The 26,018-nt window shown below is 35.7% G+C and overlaps 1 protein-coding gene and 1 non-coding gene across 3 annotated transcripts in view; one reads left to right on the top strand and one right to left on the bottom strand.

Moving 5' to 3' along the window:
- JMY (junction mediating and regulatory protein, p53 cofactor) overlaps positions 1-26,018 on the bottom strand; it is a 97,590-nt gene that overhangs the window by 60,529 nt on the left and 11,043 nt on the right. For both annotated transcript variants that reach the window (XM_053664442.1, XM_037130775.2), the window contains exon 2: positions 1,921-2,094. In XM_053664442.1, coding sequence (XP_053520417.1) covers positions 1,921-2,094 — 174 coding nt within the window. The remainder of the gene's footprint in view (positions 1-1,920; positions 2,095-26,018) is intronic.
- LOC119038321 (small nucleolar RNA SNORA57) lies at positions 17,980-18,128 on the top strand. Its single transcript, XR_005080399.2, has one exon. It is a non-coding gene; the product is annotated as a small nucleolar RNA SNORA57 (small nucleolar RNA).

The raw sequence follows: 26,018 nt of genomic DNA, 5'->3' as shown, positions 1-26,018 counted from the left end.
AGGCTTAAATTTAAGTACTGTACTAGTTCTGCCACTTACTAACTAGCTAACTTACATAAATCATTCTAATCCAACATTAGTAGGGACAATAAGAGCACCTAAGTTATACAGTTGTTGTAAGGATTAAATGAGATATTTTATATAATAGCACCATTTCACACACTTGTCTGACATACTGAATGACCTCACAAACTAAATCTAGTACGTCTATTTAAAACTTCACAAGAAGGGTAAAGAACAAAAAAGTAGTCATAGTTGAGTGGCCATTTAGGAATAATATCATAGAAATAAAAGTACAGTAAAATATGTTTACCTTTAAAAAAGTTACAAATTAAAAAATTTTGTTGTCTACTCCTCTTCACCTATGTCCTGCTTCCCAGGAAAAATGGAGCAATAAGTAATGCTAGTGGACAAGTAGGGTCAATCAATTTGCTAATGTTAATACTCAATACAAATCTTGACATAATTAATATGAAAGCAAAAAGGCACATAGATTCTGATGGTGCTGAGCTGTACGTATTAAGCCTGCCTAGTCTGTAAGTGGGGGGGGCCTCCATGTCATTCACTTCATTCTTAGTCTCCCATTCAAATTATCAATGGACAAATATCCACAATTCATTGAAAAATTGGGGGATTCTTCTAGTGTCTAAAAATTGTGGCTTATTTTCAAATTACCATTTTAACCAAAATGCCAAGTTTATGATAAACTGACTGACAACCCAACAGTATTCAGAAGTATTAATACAGGAGAGTGTATAATAATTGTGTGACTAAGCCTGTGCTGCTCTATATCCTGATTCATTAGTGAAGGGAAGGAAATACAAAAACATGCTTTATCGTATCAAATATATTATCAACCTTGCTCTGCTCCCAACTGTACAGTTCGCAGAATAATTGCTAACTGTTCTTTAAGAAAATCTTTTAAACTTATAATCTTTATTATATATTTTTTCCATTACCATTTAGTCCCCTTATACTCTCCTGCCCCCAGCAATCAGTACCCTGTTAGTCTCTAAAATCAAATTTTTTAAAGTTTTTTAAAAAATTTGATTTTAGAGACAGAGAAGAAAGGAGGCGAGGAAGGGAGGGGGAAAGAGGGAGAACAAGATCGATTTGTTGTTCTACTTATTTATGCATTCATTGGTTGCATCTCTTATGTGCCCTAAATGGGGACTGAATCCTCAACCTTGGCATACTGTGAGGATGCTCTAATCAACTGAGCTACCCGAGTCAGGGCCTAAGTAAAGACACATGCCTGAAAGCAAAGAAAGGTACTTCAGAGAGAGCTTCAGAGAGAGCCTGCTGCTTAATTTCTCAAACACACATTTCTTATGTAATTTGTTCCAACTTAACCCATTATGCAAAAACACAATTTTCATGTCCTAGTTCAGCAAAAATTCCATGGGATTTAAAACAGAGTTATAGTTATTTGAGGTCAGCTATAAAAACAAATCCTTAAACACTTGCTTCAAAATAATGTAATATCTACTTTATATATGGAAATTAAATGTCATGAATTTTAAAGCTCTACCATTAAATCCTTTTAACTTTCAAAACAAAGTTTTCCCAAAACAAATGTTCCAAAACTTCTGGTAAAGAAGTCCAGAACTACATGGTACTCAAAACAGTAAAAGGGAGACAGGAGTTGAGAGAGAGAGAAGTATAGGAAAGAGGGAAGGGAATCTCTTACTGTACTTTCTAGTCTGTTCTCCCTGGCTATTCAGATGAACTGTCTTTTGAGAAGCTTTAAGACAGTGTGTTCATATTGTATATAACCCAAACCCATGAAACTAGAATCTTTGGGTATAAGAAACCAGATATGTACATTTTTAAAAAGCTCCTCTAAGTAATTAAAATGCATGGCCAGCCAGGTTGAGAACTATACAACAGGCAGGCTACTATTTAGGTTTCAAAAAATACCTTGATCTGCTGTCTTCGTAGCATGGCAAGTTCTCTCATGTCTCGGAATGGCTGCAGTAAATACTGATAGAGTTCAGTTGTGGCTTCTGCAAGGCTGCTGTAGGCTTCATCCTCCATCTGATACAAGTCCAGAAGCTCCACCATGCTCTCTGTATTCTTGTGCTTATCCAAGAGCTGTGGAACAAGAAAGTTTCACTACCAAGAAATCTGATTATGAAAGCCTGTAAGCACCACTTGCTTTTCACTCCCTTTCATGAGGACCTGGGAACCCTAAAACACAGAAGCAGGAGGGAACAAAAAGTACTGATTTCTTTTTATCACTCCTCTCTATGCCTCGGGTGTCTTATCATTCAAGATCACTGCCTCAATTCTCCTCTTCTAACTTTCACCATATTACTCCTGTTCTCTGTACTTGCTAGGACTCCATACCACTTATTTGCCTAGTTAGCTCTTTAAAACCTGTCCCCACCATCCAGTATCTCTCTCCATATTTATATATTTAAAAAATTTATTGCTAATGTACAAAGTAGTAACTCTTACCAGTATTATTTTACTAATTTCTCCATATCTTCTTGTCACTCCTTTCTTCTTCCCAATTTGGAACTGAATTAACTTTCTTCAAACTCATGCTTATTACTTCCTTAAAAATCTAGGTTAAAAAAAACCTCAACTCTACTGAAAAGTTTAAGATTGACTACAACAGATGTGTATAACTCTTACTTTGTATAACTTGGCACCATGCATGTATGTGTATTTACATATTCATTCCTCAACAAATATGGACTGGGCATGTAACATGTTAGGCACTGGGCTAGGTGCCAGGCGTACAAAAACATGGTCCCTTCTCCTCATGGAATTACAGTGAAGCACTATTTAAAAACATTACAAACAGTAATACATGTAATGAAGATCATTTTATGTTTTGAGAGTATAAAAGTGACACAATGAAACAATGGGTGCCATGAGAAAGAATAGGAGGTGGGGAGGTACTGTTACATAAACTGCGACCTGTAATACTTTAGAGTAAGCAGAAGGCTGTCCAAGAAAGCTTAAGCTGAAATTCAAAGGACCTCTAAAAGAACCTTGTAGCAAAAAAATATTTTATATACTTACTCTTAGTGTCCATTTACTTGGTGACAGCGTCATCTGCCCAGAGGCACAAAATGCTGCTTTATTTTCTCATACCTAAAATTTCCACTACGATCTTCCTTCCCCAACTTCTTGATTTGGCTACCACATTTTGTATTATACAATGTTATGCAGAATCTATACTTTGGATTCACTTTCTGCACAGATTCTTAGACCAAAATCCAGCAGCACCTGGGCATTTAGTATTCTGCCTAGTCCATCAGTAATCATCAATAACTGGAAGAAGGAAAAGCCCTGAGTTTAAATTTATAGCTTTTAGCTTGGGGAGAGTTCCCAGTGGCTGCTGAGGGAGTAAAGGAGTGTGGCTACAACACAGAAAAGGAACCCACAGCCTTGGTGGCATGAAGAGAATCAGAGAACAGAGTTGGGGAGCAATTACGGCAGCTACAAAGTACTTAACAGGAAAATACTGAACAGGAAAAAAGCCAAAGGAGAAAAATCCCAAATATGTACATAAACTAAAACCTCGGGCTGATTACTGAAACTATGATACATGGACAGGCTCAAAGTACTGCAGCTAAACATAAAATCTTAATATTTTAGCTGCTGCCCTTGCAAGGTAGGCAGATTTTACAGTTTTGAACTAATTAAATAAACTGCTTAAGCGAAAATAAAACTGTATAATATAATCAACACCTGCTGGAGGAATATAACACAGTCCAGAGGCTCTGCAAGGTATCATTTATAACATCCAGAATACAATCCCAATTAGCAGATCTACAAAGAAATAGGAAACAAAACTTAATACTCAAGGGGCAATCAATGAAGACCAATTGCAAGATGAAACAAATCGGTATTTAGCAAAGATTTTAAAGCAGTTACTAAAATAATACTAATAGACACAAAGGGAATATGCTCATGAAGAATAAACACCTAGAAAAATCTCAAAAAAAGAACAAATACAATACCTGAATTTTAGAAAAACTTGCTTGATGGATATAGAGTATAAAAGTAAAGACAAAAAGAGTCAGTGATCTTGAAGATAGACTAAGAGAAATTATCCAATCTGAAAAAGAACAAAAAAGGGAAAAGAAGCCTTAAGGATCCATGGGACAATACTAAAAGGTCTACGATACATTTAGTTGGAAGTTCAAGAGAAAAAAGGGGACCAAAAAAATTTCAGGAAGTAATGGCCAAAGAACCCCAAGTTTGGTGAAATTTACATATTCAAGAAGATCTGACAATCCCAAGCAGTAACCCAAAACTAGGCTCAAACTACTGAAAATCAAAGATGAAAGAGAAAATCTTAAAAACAACCAGAGAAAAATAACAACACATAAAGAGGAACAAGTATACAAATGCATGATGACTTTGAATGAGAAATGATGGAGAACAAAGAACGGAAATGTGACATGTTATAGTTGAGAAGAAAAAGTCAATCAAGAATTCCATTCCCAAAACAATATACCCTTCAAGAATAAGACAAAGTAGACATATTCACAGATAAATAAAAATTAAGAGAACTCTTCATCAATAGACTAACACTTTAAGAATTTTTTTTTAAGTTTTTCAGGTTGAGAGGACATATTACAGATGTAAACCTGGATTTTCAAAAAGAGAATCAATAATATTAGAAGTGGTAAATAAATGAGACAATATAAAAGCCTTTTTTTCTTCTTCATTTCTATAGAATGCATGAGTGTTTAAAGCAAAACATTTTAATACTATACTGTGGGGTTAATAATGTATGTGGGCTTTAATAAATATGACACCTATACCTTATAGAATGGGGTTAGAGATGAGCCTATATGGACACACAGGTCCTTATGTTTAATATAATGTGGTATAATATTAACTTTAATAAGTATGGTATAATCTCTATGGCAACCAGTAAAAGAATAATAATGCAAAGAACTATAACTATGACCTCAATAGATTAAACTGTAAAATATAGTAAATGAACCCAAAAGGTAAGAAAGAAGAAATAAAAATCAGAGAATACAAACAGAAAACAGTCCTAAATATAACCTAAATATTACATAAAGTGTAAATTGACTAAAATACTAATTTAAAACTAGAGAGTGTCAGAATGAATAAAAATGTGAGACCCAAAAGAGATGAAAAGTAGAAAACAAACAGTAGAGCATAAGTAGGATGCTGGGACTATATCAATTTCCTATCAAGTAGATTTCAAGATATTACCAGAGATATTACCAGAGATAGTGCAGAATATTCCATAATGACTAAGAGTCAATTCCTGGGGAAAACAACAATCATAAATATGTATATACCTAATAACAGAGCTTCAAAACATGATTCAGAATTGAGAAAAATAAAGGAGAAAGTAAATCAACAGAGTTGGAGATATTACCACACCTCTCTCAGCAACTGACAGAAGTGGGAAAAAATTAAGTAAAAACAAAGATGTGACTAACACTACCAACCATCTTAACCTAACATAATCTTTTAAAGTGCGTATGTTATATAATATCCAGACAAACCACATGCCAAGGCCATAAAACAAATTTCAAAACTTTTAAAGAACTGAAATAGAGTACATATTTTTTTAAATGGAATTTTTAAAAATCCATATGTCAAAAGAATGAATTAGAAGAGAGATATGAACCTGGCTGGTGTAGCTCAGTGGATTGAGTGCAGGCCTGCGAACCAAAGGATCACGGTTCGATTCCCAGTCAGGGCACATGCCTGGGTTGCAGGCCAGTTCCTGGCAGGGGATGCACAAAAGGCAACCATACACTGATATTTCTCTCCCTCTCTCCTTCTCTTCCCCTCTAAAGATAAATAAATGAAATCTTTAAAAAAAAGGGAGATAATTAAGAAAATATTTTGAACTGATTAATAAAAAAAATACAACCTATCAAAATTCATAGGACAGTTTTTTGCCCTTCAGGTAAGGAGCTTGGAAATCATTATTCCCACCCACATTAACAACAAAGTGGCCCTGACTGGTGTGGCTCAGTAGTTTGGGCATTGGCCTGCAAACTGGAAAGTTGCCAGTTCAATTCCCGGTCAGGGCACATGCCTGGGTTGCAGGCCGGGTCCCAGATTAGGGGTGTTAGAGGGGCAACCAATCAATGCCTCTCTTGCACATGGATGTTTCTCGCCTTCCTTTGCTGTTAAAATAAATAAAATCTTTTTTTTTTTTTTTTTTTTAAAGAACGAAGTTAATCAAGCTGAAAATCAACAAACCCTCTTAGATCCATCAAAGGATTAATTAAGGTCACGGGGCAAACTGCTTCTCCTGTAAATGTCAGGATAGGCAGACACAGAGAATCACAACTTACTAGGGTATAAACAAAATAACAGAAATCTCTGTGGAAACCAATACTAGGGTAGGGAAAACTAAACTGTAGTTGTTAAATTGTTAGTGTCTCACTGTTAACTGGTCTGAAAAGTTAAAGACTCCAGGAGTTACGGGGGGGTGGGGGGTGGGCTATACTTGTTTTGAATTTTACCCCCCATGAGCTCACCAGATTCTCACAATGAAACTGGAGGAAAACCTCCTTGTACTTCTGACAGGGTAAGAGATAAAGCAGCCATTTTGAAATGTGCATGGGACAATCTGTTCTTAACAAGGCTTGCCATCAAGAGAAACTACGTCACCAGAGACTAACTGACCTAAGGAAAGAGAAATGCCCAGCTCTGGACCTCTCTAGCCTTTCTGTCTCTCCAATGAGGTAAGGGCAGCAGAGGGGACTGAGAAGACAACCCAAGGGCATAGGTGCACTAAAAGATTGAAATGTAATCACAGAGCTATAATTAGCACCTCCCTACCCCCTGCCCAATACCTACCAATACCTAACTACTACACCAATAGGGCTATGGTGTAACAGGGTAATATAAACTAAAAAACTACATGTCTTAGAACTTATTTAAAAAGTAACTAGGGAAACCCAAAACAACAGGGGAGATAAAAACACACCAAAGGAAATGTTAGCCTGTCACACTTACATCTACTGCCTAGAATTATACAGTCTACCTCTAACCAGATAAACAAAACCTCACACTAAAAGCTCCTTCTACCTAGTACATCATGTTCAGGTTTCAATTTAAGTAACAAGGCATATTTAAAAGCACAATCTGAAGGGACAGAGCAAGCATCAGAACCAGATTTAGATATAACTGGGATGTAGAATTTATCAGACTAGGAATTTAAAAGAGCTATGATTAATATATGCTAAGGGATCTAATGTAAAAAATAGACAACATGCAAGAACAGATAGGTAGTGTAAGCACAGAGTTGGGAACACTAAGACATAATCAAAAGCATATGCTGGAAATCAAAAACACTATAAGAGAAATTTAAAGATTCCTCTGATGGGCTCATCATTAGATTGAAAACAAGCAAAGGAAATAAAATCTATATACTTAAGAAATGGCAACAGAAAATTCCAAAACTGAAATACCAGGAGAATAAAAAAATAAAATAAAAAAAAGAATATCCAAAAAGCATGGGTCAATTACCTACAGAGAGATGAGAATTACACCAAACTTCCCTTTAGAAACCATGCCAGCAAGAGTAAAGTGAAATTAGAGTTTGAAAGGAAAAACTTCACCAATCTACAATTCTATATCCAGCAAAATTATTTTCAAACTGAAGGAGAAATAAAGACTTCCTAAACAGATATAAACCAAGAAAATTTGTGGTCAGTAGACCTGTCTTGCAAGAAATGTTCAAAGAAATTGGTCAGAAAAAAGGAAGATACAATAGATAAGAAACTACAATCTAGATTAAAAAAAAAAAGAAAGAACATTAGAGAAGTAAATAAAGGTAAAACACATTTTCTTATTATTTTACCAAATCTAATAGTCAATAGTTTTTTTAAAAATAGTGCCGTATGCACTGAATGATTATAGCTTATTGATAAAGTTAGATGAATCACAGCAATGTGAAAAAAGGGCAGGAGGGAAGAATCAGGAATACATTTACAAAGTAACTTGGCACTACTGGGCTGGCCAAAAAGTTCTGTTGATTTTTTCCATAATGGCAATTGCAGTGCTTAGTTGTCTTTAACTTAATTTGAAACTATTTCGTTAGACTGTACTGTGACAGCTGTCATATCAGTGCATTAAAAAAAAGTCAAAATTGGTGAATTTTTGTGTAACCATTTTAATGTTGAAGATGGAAGAAAATAAGCAACATTTTCAGCATATGCTTCATTTCAAGAAAGGTAAAAACACAAATGAAATGCAAAAAAAGATTTATGCAGTGTATGAAGAGGGTACTATGACTGATCAAATGTGTCAAAGTGGTTTGCAAAGTTCTGTGCCATAGATTTCTCACTAGATGATGCTCCAGTCGGGCAGACCAAATGGAGAAATTGAGAACAAGCAACATTACACCACATGGAAGATAGCCAATATACAAAAAAAACCCCCAAGTATTTTGCACCAGTTTGCGTATGTTAATTCCTTTGACTATGGGGTTCCACAGAAGTTTAAAAAAACCCACAAACAATCAAAAAAAACCAAACCACCTCTGTGACCATATTTCCACATGTGATTCTCTAATTAAACATAAGAAAACATTCTGTTTTTAAAACAAATAGTGACAGGTGATGGAAAGTGGATACTTTACAATAATCTGCGAAGAAAGAGATCACGGCACAAGCAAAATGAACCAGCAACCACACCAAAAACTGGTCTTCACCCAAAGAAAGGTGATGCTGTGTTCATGATGGGATTAGAAGGGATTTCTCCATTATGAGCTCCTTCCAGAAAATCAAATAATTCCAACAAGTACTGCTCCCAATTAGACCAACTAAAAGCAGCACTTGACAAAAAAAAAATGTCCAGAATCAATCAACACAAAATGTATAGTCTTCCATCAGGATAACCCAAGACCATGTATCTCTTTGATGACCAGGCAATAACTGTTACAGCTTGGCTGGGAAGTTCTGATTCATGTACCATATTCACCAGACATTGTACCTTTGGATTTCCATTCTTTAGGTGTTCATAAAACTATCTTAATGGAAGAAATTCCAATTCCCTGGAAGACTGTAAGAGGTACCTGTAACAGTTCTTTAAACAAAAAGATAAAAAGTTTGGGGAAGATGGACTCAGGAAGTTAACCAAAAGATGGCAAAGGTGGTGGGACAAAATGGTGAATATGTTGTTCAACATGGTAATTGGTGAAAAAGAAAAATGTGTCCTTTTACTCTAAAACCAAATAAACTTTTTGGTTAACCAAATACACATGAAATGCTACAGTATTATTTGAAAGGAAGCTTCGATTAATTGCAAATATATATTGCAAACTCAAGGGCAACCATTAAAAATATAATTGATATGTTAAATAAGAAAAAATAATATAAAATGGTTGATTAAAACCAATGTCAGAAAAAGAGTGGATGACAAAAACAAAAACAAAAAGTGAGGCAATGACTAGAAAATAAGAATGGCATCTATTAACCCAACTCTATCAATAATCACTTTAAACATCAATGGCCTAAATATACCAATTAAAAGACAGAGAGTGTCAGAGTGGATATAAAAACAAGACACAAATATATGCTATTTAAAAGAAACTCACTCTAAATACAGAGACACATATATATTAAAAGGAAAGCGATGAAGAAAGACATACCGTACTAACATTAATCAGAAGAAAGTTGGAGTAGCTGTAACAATTTCACACAAAGTCAGCTTTGTAGCAGAAAAAACTATCAGGACAGAGAGGAGCATTACGTAGCAATAAAAAGGTTAATTCTTCAAGAAGACATAATAATCCTTAATGTATATGTGTCTAATAATGGAGCATTGAAATACCTTAGGTGAAAACTGACAAAGATGGAGGCATGGGTAGATACACTTTGCCTCCTCGCACAACCAAAAGAAGGACGACAAATAAAAAAAAAATAACCAGAACTGACAGAAAATCAAACTGTATGGAAGTCCAACAACCAAGGAGTTAAAGAAGAAACATTCATCCAGACTGGTAGGAGGGACAGAGACAGGCAGTGGCAAGGTGGCAGCTGGCGGACCTTGTCCACATTTGCATGCGGGTAAACTAGGAGGAACAACTGGGGACCGAGACAGACCTCTCAACCCCAGGTTCTAGCAAGGAGAAATAAAGCTCAAAACCTCAGACTGAAAAAACCTGTGGGGGTTGAGGCAGCAGGAGAAATTCCCAGCCTCACAGGAGAGTTCATTGGAGAGATCCACAGGGTCCTAGAAAGTACAGAAACTCACCCACCCAGGAATCAGCACCAGAAGGGCCCAATTTGATTGTGAGTAGCAGGGGAAGTGACTGAAAACTGGCCAAGAGCTGAGCCAGAAGCACTGTTCCCTCTCAGACCCCTCCCCCACATAGAGCACCACAACTAAGCAACCAGCGTCCCTGGTGAATACACCTAGGGCTCCGCCCCTTACTACTAATAGGTGCACCAAGACAAAAAAAATATGGCCCAAATGAAAGAACAGATCAAAGGTCCAGAAAATATACAACTAAGCGATGAAGTGGTAGCCAACCTATCAGATGCAGAGTTCAAAACACTGGTAATCAAGATGCTCACAGAAATGGTTGAGTATGGTCAAAAAATAGAGGAGAAAGTGAAGCCTATGAAAAGTGAAATAAAGGAAAATATACAGGAAACCAACAGTGAATGGAAGGAAACCAGTGCTCACATCAATGGTTTGAAGCAGGAGGAAAGAAACATTCAACCAGAACAGAATGAAGAAACAAGAATTCAAAAAAATGAGGAGAGGCTGAGGAACCTCTGGGACAACTTTAAACATTCCAACATCCGAATGATATGGGTGCCAGAAGGAGAAGAGGAAGATAAAGAAATTGAAAATATAATGAAGGAGAACTTCCCTAATCTAGCAAAATAAATAGACTTCCAGGAAATTCAGGAAGCTGCTCAGAGAGTCCAAGAAACTGGACCCAAAGAAGCACACACCAATACATCCTAATTACATTACCCAAGATGAGAGATAAGGAGAGAAGCTCTTTAAGAGCATCAAGAGAAAAGGAGACAGTTGCCAACATAGGAGTTCCCATAAGACCATTGGCTAAGTTCTCAATAGAGACCTTACAGGCAAGAAGGGGCTGGAAAGAAGTATTCCCAAGTCATGAAAGGCAAGGACTCACATCCAAGATGACTCTATCCAACAAGGCTATCATTTAGAATGGAAGGTACTAAGCACAGATAAAGTGCTTCCCAGATAAGGTCAAGTTCAAGGAGTTCATCATCACCAACCCCTTATTATATGAAATATTAAAGGAACTTACCTAAGAAAAAGAAGATAAAAACTACAAATAGTAAAATGACTATAAACTCACAACTATCAACAAACCAACCTAAAAAAACAAGAACAAAAATGAAGTAAGCCAACAACTTGAACAGGAACAGATTCACAGAAATAGAGATCACATGGAGGGTTATCAGCAGGGAGGGTGGGAGGGGGGAGAATGAAGAAAAAGGTACATGGAATAAGAAGCATAATTTGCGAGTAAAAAATAGACAGGGGGAGTTTAAGAACAGTATGGGAAATGGAGAAGCCCAAGAACTTATATATATGACCCATGGACATGAACTAAGGTGGGGGAATAATGATGGAAAGGGAAGTGAATAAAGGGGAGAAAAAAATGGAACAACTGTACCAGTATAATCAATAAAATATTTAAAAATAAATAAAAAGAAAACTGATATAACTGTAAGAAGAGATCCACTAATTACAGTTGGAGACTTCAAGACCTCACTATTAGTAATGGACAGATGTAAGAGGTAGACAATAAGTAAGGACACAGTTGAACTGAGCAGCAGTAGCAATCAACTGGATATAACTGACATCTTTTAATTACTTCATCCGACAATAGCAGAATATACTTTCCTCTGAAGTTCACATGAACATCCACCAAAGTAGCCACATTATGGGCCATAACGTTCTTTAAAACTTTTTTTTAATTATAGAAAATATACCCTCAAAACTACAATGTTATTACACTAGAAATCATTAACAAAGATTCCTGGAAAGACCCCCAAATACTTGGAGAATAAACAACACACTTTTAAATGATATATGGGCAAAAAAAAAAAAAAGAAAAAGAAAAGAAAAGCAATATTAAAAATAGTGTCAACTAAATGAAAACTTTTTTAAAAATTTGGGATGCAGTAAAAATAGCACTTAAAGGAATACTGATAACACTGAATGCATATGTTAGGGAAAAAGAAGTTTAAGAAATAATCTTTCAATTTAACAAATTAGAAAAAGCAAACTAAATTCAAAGAAACTGAAAAAATGAAATAAAAATTAGAGCACAGATCAATTAATTTGTAGAAAAGAAATCAATAGGAAAAAAATCAATAAATCCAAAAACTCTTCTTCTTTGAATGGATTAATAGAACTGATAAATCTCTAGCATGGTTATTAGCAAGAAAGAGAGAAGACACAAATTACCAATATATGACATGGAAAAGGGGACAGTATTACTGATCCCATGGACATTAAAAGGATAATAAAGGGATATTATGAACAACTCTATGCCCTCAAATTTAACAACTTAAGGGAAATGGACCAATTCCCTAAAAAATAAAATCTAACAAAACTCAAACAAGAACAGGTGATCTGAACAGGCCTAAATCTATTTTAAAGAAACGGAATAAATAATTAATTGCCTTTCAAAATAAAAAGCATTAGGCTCAGGTTGTTCATTGGTGAATTCTACCAAATGTTTAAGGAAGAAATTATGCCAATTTTCAACAATCTTTCAAGAGAACAGAACAAGAGGGATTACTTCCTGCTCATTCTATTAGGCCAGCATTGACCTAATACCAAAACTAAGACATTAAAAGAAAGGAAAACTACAAATCAACCTCTCTCATGAACAAAGATGCAAAAGGGCTCAACAAAATACTAGGAAATTACATCCAACATTGTATAAAAATAAGGACATACCACAACTAAATGTGATTTATCCTGGGCATGGAAGACTGGTTCAATGTTCAAAAATCAATTAATGAAATCTGTACCAACAAGCTGGAGAAAAATCACATGATCATATGAAAAGATGCAAGGAAAATAGTCATTCATGATAAAAACTTAGCAAACTAGGAATTCTGGGGAATTCCCTCAACTTGATAAAAAATATCAACAAAAACCCTAGAGCCAACACCACATTTAACTGTGAAAAAATAGATGTTCCCCCTATTAAAATGAGGATCAAGGGCAAGAAGGTCCTCTTTCACCACTTCTGTTTAACAGCAAACTGGATGTCCTAGTTAATACAATAAGACAAGAAAAGGAAGGAAGGAAGGAAAAACAGACTGGGAAGGGAGAAATACAACTGCTTTGTTCCCAGCTCACATTGTTGTCTCTATGCACCAAAAAAAAAACGCTCCAAATGCCATTTATATTTTAGCAGGCAAAACCTCTCCCCCCCCCAAAAAAAAACCCCTTAGGTATAAATCTAATATATGTACAAGGTCTAGATGAAGAAAATTATACAACTTCAATAAAAGAAGTCAAAGATATAACTGTATGGACAAATATCCCATATATATGGATTGGAAGAGTCAATATAATCAAGATTTAGTTCTTCCTAAATTGATCTACAGACTCAATGTAATGTTAATCAAAATTTTGGTAAGTTCTTTTGTGAACATCAACAAACTAATGCTCAAGTTTATATGGAAAGACAAAAAACCCAGAATAGCCAACAGGACATTGAAGAACACAATCAGAAGACTGACACTATGCAACTTTATTAGCTACTATAAAGCTATAGTAATCAAGACAGTGTGGCACTGGTAAAAAAAAAAAAATATATATATATATATATATATATATATATATATATATATATAATAGAGAAACAGTATGTCTAAAAATAAACCCACACTACAGAAGATTAGTCAGGTAACCTTTGTCAAAGGAACAAACAATTCAATGGAGAAAGGATAGTCTTTTCAAGAAATGGTGCTGAAACAAGGGGACACCTATCTACATGCAAAAAAATCTACTCTAGACAGACCTTATACCTTTCACAAAAATTAACTCAAAATGGGTCACAGATCTAAATGTAAAATGCAAAACTCCTAGAAAATAATAGATGACAAAATCTAAATGACCTCGGGTTTGAAAATGACTTTAAACACACAATGGCAAATGCCTGATCCATGAAAGAAAAAACTGGTAAACTGGAGTTCATTAAAATTAATAATCTCTGTTAAAGACACAATCGAGAAATGAAAAGAGGAAGAAAACACTTGCAAAACACATTTCTGATAAGGGAGTGTTATACGAAATATACAAAATACTCCTAAAATTCAGTAATAAGAAAACAACATAATTTTAAAGTGTGCAGAAGATCTAAACATCACCAAAGGAGACATACAGATGGTAAGTAAGCATATGCGAAGATGCTCATCATACTGTCATTTAGGAATTGCAAATTAAAACAGTGATGTGGCACTACACACCTGACAACACACAATGCTAACAAGGATGCAGGGAACTCCCAATGACTGCTGGTGGGAGGGAACATATTCTGATGGTCTGTTGTCAGGCATATTAAGGATTACTGGCTCTTCTTAGAGAATTAAGCCTTCTATTTTTATGTAACGTCCTCTATCCCTTGTTTATGTCCCTCTATCCCTTAGCAATTTTCCTTGTTCCAAAGTCTGCTTAGACTGAAAATAGAGCTACTCCCTGCTTTCTTTTCATTAGTATTGGCATGGTATCATCTTTCTTATAAAACTAAACAGTCTTCCCATATGATCCAGCATTCATGCTCCACATATTTACTCAAATGAGTTGAAAACCTATATCCAAACAAAAACCTACCCATGAACGTTGCAGAATTATATTAATAACTGTGAGAACTTGGAAGCAACCAAAATGTTCTTCAATAAATAAATAAATAATACTGTGGTACACCCATAAAATGGAATGAATATCCAACAATAAAAAGAAATAAGCTATCAGGACAAAAAGAGGAGAAAATTTAGATGCACATTGCTAAGTGAAAAGAAGCCAATTCGAAAAGGCTACATGCTGTATGGTTCTAAGTATATGACATTTTAGAAAAAGCAAAATATGGACACAGTAAAAAAATTTACTGGGTGCTAGGGATTGGAAGAGATGGTACATTCCAATGAATAGATGCAACAAGGGTTTTTAGAGCAGTGAAACTACTCTGTATGATAATAAAATGGTAGATACACAACACTGTTGATTTGTTAAAACCCAGAGAATTGTACAACACAAAGAATGAGCTCTAATGTAAATCATGAACTAGTCATAATGTATCAGTATTGGTTCATCAACTGTATCAAATGTACCACACCAATACAAAATGTTAGTAATAGGGACAAAGGAGTAAATGGGAACTCTGTATTTCTGGATCAGTTTCTTTCTGTAAACCTGAAGCTCATGTAAATCAAAGTCTAACAATTTTTGAACCACAATATAAGCCTATACAAAGACATAATTTTATATTTCACTGTGTGTGCTTAATTTTTTAAGTATAACAAAGAAGTTTATGCCTTGGCCAGATGGCTAAGTTGGTTGGAGTGCCTCCCATACACCAAAAGGTTGCAGTTTTGATTCCCTAGTCAGGGCACAAACCTAGGCTGCCGGTTCAAACCCAGCTGGGGCACATAGGGGAGGCAGCTGAACAATGAATGCTCCTCTCTCACATTGATGTTTTGCGCTCGCTCACTCACTCTCCCCCACCCCAAACCCCATCATCTCTCTCTAAAATCAATGAATATACCCTTGGTGAGAAAAGTCCTCCTGAGCAGCTCAAACCTGAGTTGTTCAAGGGTTAACTGTATATGCCACATCCTTAACTTGAACCATTTTGTCTTTCATGGACACCACTGATTGTTTCCGTATCTTAGCTATTATAAATAATGCTGCAGTGAACAAAGGGGTACATATATCTTTTCAAATTAGTGTTTTCATGTTTTTAAGATATGTACCCAGAAGAGGAATTGCTGTATAATATGGCAGTTCCATTCTTAATACTTTGAGGAACCTCCATACTGCTTTCCACAGTGGCTGTAGCAATTTACAATCCCACCAACAAAGTACTGGGGTTCCCTTTTCTCCCACCTCCTCTCCAACACATGTTATTTATCTTTTTGATAATAGCCATTCTATCAGGTATGAAGTGATACCTCACTGTGATTTTGATTTGCATTTCCCTAATAATTAGTGATGTTGAACATCTTTTTGTATGTTTGTTGGCCATCTGCACGTCTTAAGGAAGGTCTTATAATCAAACCTGTGGCCTACAAGCCACATGCGGCTCAGGATGGCTATGAATGTGGCCCAACACAAAATCATAAACTTACTTAAAACACTATGAGATTTTTTGTGATTACATGTTGCAATGTACTTAATGTGTGGCCTAAGACAACTCTTCTTCTTCCAGTGTGGCACAGACATGCCAAAATGTTGGACACCCCTGCATCTATTCTGTCTCTACTTCGCTGAATGAAAGGTTTTTCTGGCTTATAAATTAAAAAGAAAAAAAAAAAGGAAATTTAACAAGGAACATGTATTAAGGGGGACTGACTGAGGGGTGGTGGTACATGGGGCAGGGGAGGGATTGGGACAACCGTAATTGAACAATTTCAAAGAAAGGAAAATTTAAGTTATCCCCTTTGCCATAATATCCAAAACTACACAACTTTTCCAAAAGATAAGGTATAAGAAATAGGAAAATACATGCTTCTCTTTTTGTGCCCACCTGCCTATTATTCACAAATAAATAAATCTTGTGTTGAATCAGCTAAGCTACAACTGAAAAATAGGATTATGAAAGGAATAGCACCTGTGTGAATGCTAAATTTACAATGACAACACTATTCTCAAGTTCCAGAAATTAATTCTAACTGGTGGTAAAGGTACTCACTTCCACCACAGCTTTACCACCTTAAGACTGCACCATTATCAGAAACATCATAGCTAAATTAAAGAAGGATAGAACAAGAAAACTTTAAAAAAAAAAGAGCTACAATGACAGTCATTAAAATAAATTACAAACTATTCTTTTATTCTTTAAAGACAATAATTCATTCTCTCCTTACAAGAAAATGTACATTCACAGAAGCTCTTTAGCTTTTATTCCACTTGAATGAAAAGGGAGCAATTTCAGCCCTGGCAGGTGTGACTCAGTGGATTCAGTGCAGGCCTGCAAACCCAAGGGTCACCAGTTTGATTCTCACTCAGGGCACATGCCTGGGTTGTAGGCCAGGTCCCCAGTTGGGGGCATGTGAGAGGCAACCACACTGATGCTTCTCTCTCTTTCTCCTTCCCTTGCCCTCTCTCTAAAAAGAAATAAAATGAAATCTTGGGGGGAAAAAAAGAAAATGGAACACTTTCTTTGAAATGATTTTCAACAGTTTTAGGAATACCACTACTGTTAAAAAAAAATGAGGAAAAACCCAAACAGCAGCAACGTCAATAATAAAGTTCCCCTTAGTCATTTATAAGTGATTAAATGCCATGATTCAAAAGTAAGATAATCCTCAAGACACTAGGTTTCTTTGAGCTCTTCTTAGAAAATGAAGTAAATGTTAACTCTCCAAACAGTTCAGATACAATTTTCTGCCAACAAAAACATCAAGTCACTATATGTTTAAGTCACAATTTCACTCTGTAAAACTATGTGCATTCAATAAGAAAATCAGTTATTCTAAACACATTTATATATTATTTCCCACATGCCATTTATCCTCAAACAGAATAGTACTTTACAATGCTATTATGCAGCAACTAAACCTAATACTCTTGCAGAGAAGCCCAAGGCATCTCAACTAACACTGCTAATTTATTAATTTGTCTTCTTTGCTATAAAGTTTCATGTTTTTCCAACATTAGATTACCTTAAAACCAATTATAGCTTCCACTGGGAATCTATTTTAATCTAAATACCTGCAAATAATCTTAAAGTCAAGGAAATGCATTTTAAAACTTTAAAAGATGCAGTTTAACCCTCCTCTTTTTGGCAGGGGTAAGGCGTGCGGTCCCGATCCCTGTAATGCAGGGAGGGAGAGGAAAAGGGCTCCAGCGCCCTCAGTGTCATGTCGTTGGTGCTGACGGTTTCCAGTCTGCAGGTTCTATCCTCATGCACCAGGACACAAGTTTAAAAAAAAAAAAAAAGCAGTACTAAGATTAAAACTTTTTAGTCTAAACCATTTCCTATAACCCATGATGAGAGAATTCAACTGGTAAAAGAACCTAACCACTAACCTGTTATAATAAAATTTGCTTTTCTATTTTGTCCAAACTGACAAAATCCAGGAAATAAACTTAAGCTACTGCATCTATAGGTCATATAAACTGCAAAATGTGTGTGCATAGCGCACACAAAGAATAGAAAAAAATGGAGAGAGTTGGATTATTTAGGATTAAGGATATTTGGGGTGTTAGGGAAAGCCTGAATTTAAAATGTGGAAAATGCAGGTTTGCTCAATTTGAGAAAACCCACTGATGGACACAAACCGAGTCAGAATGTAGGTGGATGTGAATGAGAACATAACATGCCTTCAAAGGATGACTTCATGAGGGCTCAAGTTCAACCAGCACAATATCAAGAAGCACAATACACTAACCAGAAATAAGAAAATATGAGAAAATAAAAATATCACCGATAAAGCCAAACAGTTAATAAATACAGCAAATCAGACATTTAAAAAGCTACTGCATTTTGGTAAAAAAAAAAAAAAAAAGGTACCAAACTCAACTCAAACTATAGTACAGTTAAAAGATACACAACACAAAAACATTTCAAATACAACATCAAAAACTTAATGCGTGGAAAGGAGTGTACAAATATAGTACTTTTAGAGTATATTCAAATTTAAATACCTACCAGCTTAAAATAAACTGCTATATAGACTGATATACAAACACCTTATGGTAACTACAAACCAAAAACCTGCAAAAGGACACACAAAGAATAAAGAAAACACAACTCAAACAAACAAACAAACAAAAGATGCACAATACAGAGATGCAGAAGAAGGGGCAGGCTGAGGACAGGGGCCTAGACAGTTCCTGCTTCAAAAACTGACACATCTCTCATACAATTTCAGGAAGTTATTTTGTTCTCTGGATACCTTTTTTTTTGGGGGGGGGCTCTTAACCTAGGAGGTCTCAATTACTGATTCTTAAAACAAAGCTCTGCTTATTGCAAAACTTCTCTAGGGCAAGAACCCCCATCTTTTATCAAGTTCTTTAAAGGAGTCACTGATAACAGTTAAAAACATTTTTTCATGACCCTATGATAATCACTACAACAGAGAAAACTGCAAAACCACCCTGTGCCACCTACTCCTCTCCTAGGGCTAGTCAACTTGGTTTTTAACCCAGTAACCCATTACAAATATAGGAGAGGAAATCTCCTACTGTGCTTAAATTCAGGAGTCCCCATCCTGTACCTTGCCCATCATACTTCGAGGATCATCTCTCTGACTTCAGGATTATAGAACTGCTACTATCCTTGAAGATCTTGGAATAATTTTCGAAGTCCTAGATATAAAATTTAGAAGCTAGACACTTTTGTGAATAGCTTCATAAATTTCTTCCCATCTGTAATGTGTCAAACCCAAAACTGAACATCTCCGTATTTAGGAAGCAACATATTCCACAAATAATATCTTCACCATTACATTATTATTAAGACATCCAAATAATTATGAAAAGAGGTGATTCAGGACCAGCACTGGGGTAGCTCCAAAGGAATAGGTCTATCCTAGCAGTGAAGTTGGATCTGTGGTCCTGGGAACTCCCCATCCCTTAGATCTGCCAGAAACAGGTAGTGATCTACCTGTTTCCTTAACTGGCTAGTAAGGACCAATGAATGTCGCACAAATTTTCCATTCACAAAGCACACTGCTCAATTCTGTTATTGTTTTGTAAAGGTGTTAAATCAGCTTTTCGTGCCAAGAACTTTTTCACACGAACATGGTAAACGTTCCTAACACCCCCTGACTTTCTGTAAATAGTATGGCAAGCATCAACTCTACAAAGTAACAGTAGAAAACAGGCAAGGATTCTCTGTATGCACAGGGGCAAGGATTCTCTGTATGCACAGGGAGAGTGGCATTATGACAGGAAGCAGAGTGGCTATGGTGAACAGACTAAGCCAATTTTCCACAAAAAGACTAAAACTACAAAGATCATGCTACGGCTTAAATGCACTGCACCCAACTCATATCTAAGAGAATACTGGTTACTAAGCAATGCCAGCATTTTGAACTGGGAGAAGAAGAGAAAGGGCCAAGTGAGCCAATACTAAGCTTCATATTTTGTTTTATTATGTGACAATAAAAGTTTGAGGATATGTTAAAAAATCATTTTATGTTATTTCTATGTTAATCATTATTTGTTAAAAACTACTAATGCTAAAATCTAATTTTACATAGTGTAAGGGCCACTGACAGTAATGGTTCATCCTGATATTTTAAACATTTATTTTCAGATTCTTTACTTCAAAGGTAAGTGGTGAATTTGACTTCATTTTAATCCCAGGGAAATACATGCTTTAGTTAAAATGTTAACTACATGCAAACATGTCATGTACAGAAACCAACTTTAAAATATACCAAAGAATATATTCTGAGCATCTGCCGTTTAAAGAAGCACTGAGAACTCGAGGCATTAGAAACCGACAACAAAACCCATCTTTGTCTCTTAGGGACTTACGATGCTATTTTAAATGGCAGGAAGCGTCCATAAAGAGAAAACCACAGGGCAGCAGTCATAGATGGTATTAGCCATATGCAACATAAGGCCTCTCTGATTTCTGAATTTCTGACAGTGGTCAGAAATGAGTTTCTACAGGAGATGCATCTGATCTAGCTTGGAAATATAGGTGGAACTTAGACAATCAAAAATTCAAGACATGGGGGGAGGGGGAGGGTCCTGTAATAGAGCATGGCATAAGATGAGTTCAGTGAACAACAGTTAAAAAAGCTTAAGCTTCGCTAAGATAATGAAAGGTTCACATGGAGAAGAGATAAGGCTGGCTAGCTAACCAAAATGACCCTGAATGCTAGGAATTTGGACTCTGTCTACAGGAATGGAAGAGTTCACTGGGTGTGCATGTGTGTGTTTGGGAGCAAAATATACATTGTAGAAAATATACAATGTAGAAAGTCTACATTGCAAAGACACTAGAAGAAAGCTAAAATGAGTCTAGGGATAAGAGAGTAAGAGATTAAGCTAACATGGCTGCAGGAGCAACATGGGGAAGCAGTTCACTAATATGTGTGATTCCACAGTTCTTCAGTTCTGAAATTTGTATTTAATGTTTCTGAATCGGTATGCATTTACAAATCAAAGTATACATAAAAAGTGTTGCCCACACTGAAAAACTGTTGTAAAACTTATCAGATGACATAATCAATCAGAAACAGCAAACACCAGATTTGGAAGAATCAAATAGTTTTGAGAATTGATGGGAGTGAAGCATTTCCAGGGAAATGGCAAAAACTCAGATTAAAAGTGGCTGCACAAGACAGAGCCACAGACCAAGTCAGGGATGGCAGGTGGAGGATGTACTTCTGGATAAATGAAATGAACAGGAGAACATCAGGATATCCAGGTGCAAAGGAAAGCTGGAAATGCAGGACTAGAGCTTTGGGATGAAAGATGACTACAGGGCAGAAAGAGAGTACACAACTTAATATCTTAAGATGCCAGAAAAAAAAAAAAAGACACCAGGGACACACAGAGAAACATATACAGAATTAAACACCAGTTTTAAAAACAACCTATCCATGTATTACATAGGAAATGAATAAAAATCAACAGTTTATAACAACTCCAAAAACTATGACCTGTGGCACAACAGTAATGTGTTACAACCCTCCATCTACCAACTATTTCTTTCCAACTATGTGCTTTCCAGGATGGCTACTTTACCTTACAAGTATTTCAGTACGTCCAGCCCTGCTACTCTTTTCAAGTCATTAAGCTAGAAAAGAGGTTTAGGATTACCTCCAGGAAAAAACCATTTGCAATGACAGTGCTGTTCTTTTGGTAAAGACTGGGGTAAGCTTGGCACATATTTTATACGAATGGCTTCACATTTCAGAAAGACTGGTTTATTCAGCCACAGTACTTATATTTATGTATATAATTCAGAGGCGAGATAAAGCAAAATGTACATTAACCATCTAGATCCTATACCCCAAAATGCTTGACCTTCCCTGTAATAAGAACACTTAGAAAATTCAATATTATATCTACAGAATAAAATTAATCACATTATTTTAATAAAGTACTGAAGATATGTGCCCAACTGTCCTAAACCAGATTAATTTTCCGCTCTTGCTTAATCAAACACTGAATGGAAAATTTCAAATAAATTCACTTGAAAAAAATTCGGCATACACAAATACCTAATTTCTCTTCATAAGAAATAGAATTCTGAATCCCCTGAAAAACATACTAAATAAATAAAGATGGAAGGAAAGTTGATTTTTAAACATGTTGTACCCTAAAGGCAAATTGTGCTTTTGTTTTTCCCCATAAAGACAGTATTTTAAGTGGTGGCCGAACTCCTTAAAAACACAACCCACAAAAATGGCTACCCAAAATAGAGGTAAACTTGTATAAGTGTGGTGAAAAATATGAGAATACATTTTGCAAGAGCAAACAAAAAAATGCCAGCACTTTTTTAAAAAGGCAGTTTCATTTAAAACAAATAAATAAAAGTCTTATTTCAAATTTTAGGTCTCACAAGGCTCAATGTATAGAGTAAAACCTGCTCATGAGCCAACACCCTCCCAGGACTTCATAACACATTATTTACAAGCATCTAGACAGGCTTCACTATGAGCTGGCACATAATTTCCTTTTACTGAAATAATGAGTCCTGTTCATTCCCTTGAATATTTTAAGTTTAAGTATTGCTACTCTGAAGTTAATTCTAGCCCCTTTTCTCTCTTAATTCTTCTTTTCTTTAACCCCACCTGTCATAACCTTTTCATTTTCTTTTAGCAACTCCAATAGCAAAATTCCCATGACCTAATATAAAAGAAAAAAAAAGGGAGGCAGGATTTCCAAATGAAAATAAAATGAGAAGTTAACACCCGTAACTGTCTTCCTCGCCCACCTAGTCAGAAAAATTTAGTCAGTCAGTAAGGCAATTATCTAGTAATGTTATGAGAGGAAGGGGAGAATAGTATTATCTATCTGATGTTAGAGACTAACATCAAATTGCTTAAAATGGAAATAAGCAGTGAGAGGGAGCAGGTAGATTTTAGGTCAGCTTAGAGTATACCAAATGCCCTAGTCCTACTGTAGGGTGGGGAAAAGTATTCAGAGATGTTTGGGGACAAAATAAGTTTTCTTTAAACTAAGATATATTGGGTTGGCAAAAACGTTCATTAAGTTTTTCCCATAAAATAATAGGCACATTTGTCAGTAAGTTATTGACTTATTGATTTGGATATTTTGAGTATGTCAGCTGTCTCCCACTATTATTGGCTTCTAATGGGTAGAGGCCAGGGGTGCTGCTAAACATCTTCCAATGCCTAAGATAGCCCCACAGCAAAGAATTATTTGGCCAAACTGTAAATAGTACCAAGAAACTTCGCAAACCACTTTTGACACGTTTTATCACTCACAGCACCTTCTCCATACACTGCACAAATCTTTTTTGTGCCTTTTAGCTGTGTTTTTACCTTTCTTGAAATAATAAACTATAATATGCCAAAAATGCTGTGTATCTCCTTCCATCTTCAACATTAAAGCGCCTGCACAAAAATTCATCAATTTTGATGGTTTTATTTAACAGCTGTCCCAAAACGATCTAACGAAATTGTTTCAAATGAAGTTAGAGACAAATAAGCACTACTAGAGGCATTGTACAGAAAAAAAATAAGTGAACTTTTTGGCTAACCCAATACATACAAAGACTTGTAAGGAAAATGATCAAACAGTCTAAACCAACTCACCCTTAGGGAGCTTAATATAAAAAGAATTTAATGCAGACACAGATTTAAATTAGCCTCCTTTCAGATTACAAGGTTCTCTAATCACAGACAACATTGCTGATTATAGTATATGTACATAATCAAAGTTTATCAAAAAGAGCCAGCCACTGTAAATGTTTTGTCCAGTGATGGGACATTAACCATGTACTTCAAGTTGACAATGGTTAAGTTCATCAGCCTCATTCCTTTTCTATAGGGATGAAGATGGTCCAAAAAGCTAAGAAAGCAGCCAGGAATCTATTAGGCTCAGATTTGAATCAGATTCTGTATACTAGGTATATTATCTTTGGCAGATTTATCTAATCTCTTTGAACCTCTACTACGAAATTCCTACCTCTTAATTTGATGTGAAGATTAATATAAATAAAAGTTAATATTTACCAAGTGTTTAATATTCTAAGTATTTTACATAAAACTTATTTTAAAATCACTGTGAGGCTGCGATATTATTCTCCTCACTTTATAGATGAGGAAGCTAAGGCACTGAGAGAATTAGGCTGGCCGAAATCATAAAGCTATTAAGTAGAAAAGCCCTAGCTCAAAAGTCATTTGAACCCTACCTCTTAACTTCTATCTACATGTTAACCAAGATAATACATTTGAAGACCTCCCCCCACACAGTGCCTGATCCACAGGAAGCATTAAAAAAGGTTAAAGCCTTCATGCTTTTCTACACATAGATCATCCCAATTATGACCTTCTTAATGTCCACCGAGGACTAAAGGAAGGTGAAGAGGAAGAAAGGGTTAGTAATTAAACATTCATTTTATTAGTGTAACTTCAACAAGTCATCAAAAACTGATGGGGAAAGCAGTTTTAATACCGAAACCATAGGAAAAAGCACATAAAAAAACTTCAAGTACAGCTAAGAAACAAAGAGTGAGGACAGAAAACAAACCTTGAAACAGGAATAAACACTAGTCCTACCCTCTGCCAATGTCCTCTTGCATTCAAAGCCTAAAAACTAGCAACATTAGAAGAGCTATGACTTGGACAGTTATATCAATGCAGGGCGGTCTAAACTTGGACACAAGCACATAAAACAAGGGGTTCAAGTCCCAACCCTTGGCACACTGTGCCTATAAACTACCCTAAAGTCCTTAAAGAAAACACAGTTATTTTACTTTACAAAAAGGAACTAAGGCCAGAGGATGCTAAGTGACAACCTAAGGCCAAGCAACAAATATCAGAATTAGGACAAAAACAGAGATTTTCCTGAGCCATGTCCAAAATATTTTCTTTCCACTAAGCATTAATTAAAGCCAATACAGTGAGATGCTTCTTAAAAAGCACCCTACCTCAACTAAGCCTATCAGCAGGATGACCTGGTAACCAATTTTATTGTCACCCAGAAAATGATCATTCTTGTTTACCACTGTCTTTTCCCAATGCCTACATTACATGAGGGCACTATCTGCTGAATAAACTAAGCTCCAAGCCATCACCCTCAAACCTTAAAGTTAAAAATAAAATCCCAAATCATTAAAGGAACTTCATACATTTACTCTTAAGACCATTCTCCTCTATAAAATATATAGCACATCAAGCTTCTTTTCATTTCACAGCCTAGTCTACATAACCCTCACTACGGTCTGAAAAGAGTCTGTTATGTAATTATGACCATATAAAATCTAAAATTCAAAGACAAGTATAAGAAGACAATTCCAACATTTAGGAAAACAAAATTTTCTAGCTTTTTGCTGAATGAAGTCTTCCCTGGTTTTAATAACTTAGATACTATGTTAAGGCTACTTGATATTGACTGACAGTCACCTATAAGAAGCTTGAAAAACCAAACGAACTTTACCACCTCTACCCACCCCACCCCCCAAAAAGGGCCAAGAATTATTTTTTAGCCTTCAATGCCTATGCCTCTTACCCTTGCAACTTAATTTTTCTCCTATCAGCAACTGAGGGAATAGGTCATATTCAGAGGGAGCAGATTCTGGTCTATTAAAGAATAAAACAAGCCATGGAAACTTCCCATTCCAAAAAAAAAGTGAATAAATAAGCAGAAATACATTT

This window comes from Artibeus jamaicensis, unplaced genomic scaffold (assembly GCF_021234435.1).
Source record: "Artibeus jamaicensis isolate MK-2021 breed Jamaican fruit bat unplaced genomic scaffold, CSHL_Jam_final contig_373, whole genome shotgun sequence".
In the NCBI taxonomy this organism is placed as follows: Eukaryota; Metazoa; Chordata; class Mammalia; order Chiroptera; family Phyllostomidae; genus Artibeus; species Artibeus jamaicensis.
The sequence above is the reverse complement of the archived record's forward strand: the minus strand, read 5'-3'. Positions and strand labels throughout refer to the sequence as shown.